The 5,398-nt window shown below is 29.3% G+C and overlaps 1 protein-coding gene across 8 annotated transcripts in view; it reads left to right on the forward strand.

Annotated features, from left to right (window-relative positions):
- LOC108728386 (glucosylceramidase) overlaps positions 1 to 5,398 on the forward strand; it is a 14,237-nt gene that overhangs the window by 440 nt on the left and 8,399 nt on the right. For 5 of the 8 annotated variants that reach the window (XM_018456915.1, XM_018456910.1, XM_018456913.1 and 2 more), the window contains exon 2: positions 2,017 to 2,092. In XM_018456915.1, coding sequence (XP_018312417.1) covers positions 2,047 to 2,092 — 46 coding nt within the window. In that variant the 5' untranslated portion in view covers positions 2,017 to 2,046. Of the gene's footprint in view, positions 1 to 905; positions 1,184 to 1,903; positions 1,923 to 2,009; positions 2,093 to 5,398 lie in introns of those variants that run through there. The other 3 variants (XM_018456912.1, XM_018456914.1, XM_018456911.1) reach the window with 3 other exon arrangements.

Here is a 5,398-nt window from a genome sequence, read left to right on the forward strand (position 1 = left end):
CTCTCTCTCTCTCTCTCTCTCTCTCTCTCTCTCTCAAGTTATTTGACTTTTCATGTAGCAGGGAAATAATTGCTAACTTTAACTGTTAATAACTTTTTAATGAAGGACGAGCGACGACTAAAACCTGTTGGAGGTTACTCAAAGTCATGATCTTGATAATATATGATAAAATCAAGATCATAAGAGGGGGGGGTCCCCTATTCGATATAAGTACCCTCTTATAACAAATATGTTACGAATATATTATTTTCTATAAAATTCTTAAGAGAAGTATTCTTGAGATATAAATATTAACTCGATCTCTTGTGTATTTTCTTAGAAGTAAATAAATTGACTTTTCTCTTTTAACTAACTTTTTTAAAAATAAATATTTTATCAATACATACAATGAGTGTAGCAAAAAATGATTTTGAAGGGAGACCGTAAATTAGATCATAAACTCAATTGCATAGACCTATCATATCTATGCTCGTCTAAATTATATCAATTTGTCTCATTACGTAATTACAGACAAACGTGTCTTTAAACACTTTATTAAAAATTATTAAAAAAGAAGTAACAATTTACAAAAAAATATTTTTTTTATTTTAAACCAGATAAAATAATCTTACATATTTTTAATTACTGCAAAACATTGTCACAAGCTAATTTTCAACAACATTTAAATCCTTTATAATGATTAAAAATTAATATATTGAAATAAAAAAAGCATTTTTTAAATAGGATGAATAATTTATGACTTCTGATTAGATTTTTAATACAATGTTAACATTTTTTACACAAAAAAGTCATTTTTAATGTACGTCAGTTATTTTGAAAACCCGATATAGTAAATTTGGCTTGCGATATCATTTTCAGTATCTAAAAATTTATGACAATGATAAACATCTTGCCTAGTTCAAAATAATTCTCAAGATGTAAACTAGTGCAATTTCTCGAACATATCATAGCAAGAACAACTTTTATTTCCCTAAAAAAGATAGTTTTCTAAACTAAGAAAATGTGCATGTATTAAAATGTACTGATAAATACATTACCGACAGCTTATCGGAAACATTATTGTACGTTCCGATAGGCACGCACGAATGACTAATGTCGCGCTATTCTTCAGTCATCATCATTAACGAATAAACGATAGTAATGTTTCTGTTCTACGAATAGCAGGACTTTCAACTATACTGAGGTACAAATCTATATTATATACATATAAGAGATTATATTAAAAAGAATTAAACTAAAAAGAGAAGAATTAAACTGAAAAACAGAATTCTCTTGAAAAAAAGGAAAAGGAGGATTGTTGAAATGTTACAATTCGTTACGGTTATTCTTTTTATGCTTCTGAATATCTATGTATCTAGATGTCAAGTTTAAGCATTACATTTTTAGTGATTATGTAATGATCTATTTCTAATCCGTCAAAAATTTAGATTTAGTTTAATATGGCTTAAATGAGCATTTAAATTTACAACACTCTTTTGTGTATAATATAATCAAATAAATTTAATAATTAAAAAAAAGGTAATTAATCATGGCTACAGGAAAATACAATAAAAACAGAAAAATAAAAAATAGTGTTAAAAAAATGCTTATTATCTATCGATATATTTCTTGATTTTATATAATAATCGAAATAAAATTAATTTATTAATATCGCTATTTAATATAATATAATAACAGTAAATAATATTAAGATACAATATATCACACATATTATCAAAAAATTATCAAAAAAGTACATACCGGTACTATAAAAATTTTGAATATTTGACGCGTTGCCAATATTGATGTAACTAGAGATTTTTAACAATCAATATAAAATATCTAAAAATCTAAATCATTAATAAATTCCAATTATCTGTTGATTTTACGCACTGATGGCTATTATTACAGATGTTAGTCAATTAAAATAAACGTATAATGCAGTACGTATGTATATATATATATATTAATCTATAATATTTTTATGTATCAGTGTTTAATCGAAAAGTGATACGCATTTTATTACTTTATTTGCAGATTAAGAAGAGTTCCTTACAATAATTCAAAATGCTCCGCACGATAATTTTGATTGCTGTCTTGGTCACAGTGAAAGGTATGTGCAATTAAAAACTGTATTTGGTATTACTTTATTTTTAAACAGAGAACGTTTTCGGAATCTTTCGCGGCCAGTGAAAAAATTTCCAAGTAAAACAAACATTATTAAGTTTTATCAGTATATAGTTCCCACTACCTATATCTTTTTTTAAATTTTAATAAATACAATTTAATAATTACAAAATAATTGCGTTTACTATTTTAAAAAATACATATGATATTGTTAAAGAAAGAAAAATTGAAGAGATCTACTCATAGTAAAAAAATTTTTTTTAGAAAATTGTTACCTATTTATTGTAATATTATGTTATATACTACATGTTAATTCTGTACTAATTTTACACTTATGACGCATCACTTTACATAATTATTACCTACTGGTTATTTTTCTCCGCTTTTGAACTTCTTATTTTGAAAGTAATATGAGCCTAGTTTCGCAATGTCATGATTTGTCAAGTGTAAATTGTGGCGATATATTAAGATTTCAACAAAATTTTCAAAATTGCATGGCACTTATAATACTTAAAAAATAAACTTGAACTTACGATTTTTGCACACAAAGCGTAGTGCAGATTTATTAAAATGGGTGAATTTAATTTCACGAAATAGTTTAACGAGCAAAGTTTTTTATTCTTTCCGATATACATAGATAGATATATATTTATTTGTAGAACGCTCTAGGTAAAATACTTTTCAAGTGTTAAACATACAAAAGTATTACTACAGAAATAGTAATAGATAATGCGGAAAATAAAAAATTAAATGTTATGTTAATTATTTATTAATAAGTATAATTATTAATTAAAAAGATATTATTTTTCTTTGTGTATATATACAAGATGTCCCATTTTAAATAATGCATTAAGATTTCTCGAAAACTAAGGTAGATACGAAAAAATGTTTCAAACAAAAGTTGTATGCTTCGGAGGGGGGCATAAGAAAATACCATTGATTTGACCTTGGGTCGTTAAGGGCAGATCAAGATCACATCGATTTTTTAAAATGAAACACCATATTTTTGATGCCAGAAATTAACAACTGGTGTCAAGAGCTTTTCAAAATATACTATAATAAAGTTATTTTTCATTAAGTACTTTTCGAGTTATAAGGTTTGAAAGTTACGGTATAGTACCTTCTTATGTCTTCCTCCGAACCATAAACTTTTGTTTGAAACATTTTTCTATCCTAGTTTTCGAGAAATCTTAATGCATTATTTAAAATGCATTAAGATAATACCCTGTATATGCATATAGAGTGTCCCATTTTAATGTTCACCTCAAATAACTTTTTTATTTTTGATCTTAGAAAAAAATGTTTTAGACAAAAGTTGTATGGCTTTGAGGGGGATATAAGATGGTGTCATTAGTTTGACCTTGAATAGTTGCTTGAAGGTCACGTGAAGGTCACTTTCAATTTCTTAAATAGAAACTCCTATTTTTCATTGGATATTCTTGTAACATTTGTCTGACATAATCTTTTGTCTGAAACATTTTTTTTCTAAGATCAAAAATAAAAAAGTTATTTGGGGTGGGACATTAAAATGTATACATATATGTACAGGGTATTGCAACACCATACAGGTCAGTATGACGGGTTGCCTCATAGATATATAAGATAGACCCAGCACCCATATATTTTTCTATAGTATATGCTGAGTTTGGCAGAACGGTACGAGAAGCAAAATATCGTGGCAGCCTATCCTTCTCTGCGCGCGCATTTTGACATCTATATTACTGAAAGAATAAAATAAGATATAAAGGTAAGGCTAATACTCAAGAATTCTACCTTCCTCACCGATTTTGATGAAATTAGAGTAGAAAATATTTATTCTAACCTCACTTATATGTTTTCATGTCTCTATGCCATCGATGTGACAGATTTCCTAACCTAGATAGTCGTTAACTTCAACGATTAATATCTCAGTCTACGGGGCAGAGCGTCACTTTTTATTGCCACATTCGTTCATTTCGTGCAAAAACGCATCGAATAAGCCTAATTTCGTCAAAATCGGTGAGGAAGATAGAATTCTTGAGTATTACCAAAATACGTTTCAAGAAGACGGTACGTTTACTGTCAATATGCGCGTGTAGAGAAGGAAAGGTTGCCCCTAGAGACCCTCTAATCAGAGTCGCGACACGAGAAAAAGAGACTCTAATTAGAAACTCTCTTCATGGTCTCTTTCCCACTTTCTCTTAAGGGTTTCTAGTTTCAGCAAAATCACACGAAAGAGAGAGGAATACATTGTGTCTCTTTCTAACCTTGATAGTTTCTCGTGAGTCGTGATACATCTTTCTGTTCTTAAAGATTAGTACGACTTATTAGAAGATTAATAAAAATAATTGCAAAATGGTTGGGTGTGCAACCCCATTTTGCACTAATTCTGCAGCGAAAGGCTATGTAATGAAAACATTTCCGCGTGATGCTAAACGTCGAACATTATGGGCAACAAATATTGGAAAAAATTGGACACCAACGAAAAATGCATAACTTTGATAAAAAAAAAGATAAAACATAATTTTTTTAGTGAGCATTATTTTCATATATAATGTGAGAAATCTATCTAGTAATAACTTTAAAATGTTTAATCTTGTTTTGTTTGATTTTAACAATAATACAAATGTATATATTGTACTTTGAATGAGCGATATCCGTATCGGAACACTAAAAATCGATTATATCGATTCGAAGACGAAATTTTTAATTTTGTTTAAAAAAAGCGATTCTTTGTAAAGATATCGGTTTAAAATGGCACCATCTTAGTTGGAAAAATTAATTTTTCGCAAAATAGATTAATTTGCAAACAAATTTTAGCGTATTGATACACGCATCGCCCATTCCTACAATACAGGCATTCGAATATAGGCGGGAATTACTGAAAAATGGCGGACCAATCAAAACTGGCTGTCTAATGTCGCGACTCTGATTAATAGGGTCTCTAGTTGCTCCGATATTTTGTCTCCACACCGTTCTACCAAACTTAGGTATATATAGCTAACGCTGGGTCTATCTTATATGTCTATGGCTACGGTCCACTTGACGCTACAAACGCTTCGAAGCAATGGCTGCGTTCAGCAGACTCAACAGTTTTGCAACCGTTTTATGATTGTCTGCTGAGATAGGACCATTCTTCTAGATCTAAAAGTATGATCCAATTAGCGCGAAGGAAACTTCCAACAGTTGCAAAACAAACGTTCTGCTGAACGCAGCCTATGGCTGCGTTCAGCAGACTCAACAGTTTTGCAACCGTTTTATGATTGTCTGCTGAGATAGGACCATTCTTCTAGATCTAAAAGTATGATCCAAT

Source organism: Mycetomoellerius zeteki, unplaced genomic scaffold (genome assembly GCF_001594055.1).
Source record: "Mycetomoellerius zeteki isolate Tzet28-1 unplaced genomic scaffold, Tzet1.0 scaffold61, whole genome shotgun sequence".
NCBI classification, from domain to species: Eukaryota; Metazoa; Arthropoda; class Insecta; order Hymenoptera; family Formicidae; genus Mycetomoellerius; species Mycetomoellerius zeteki.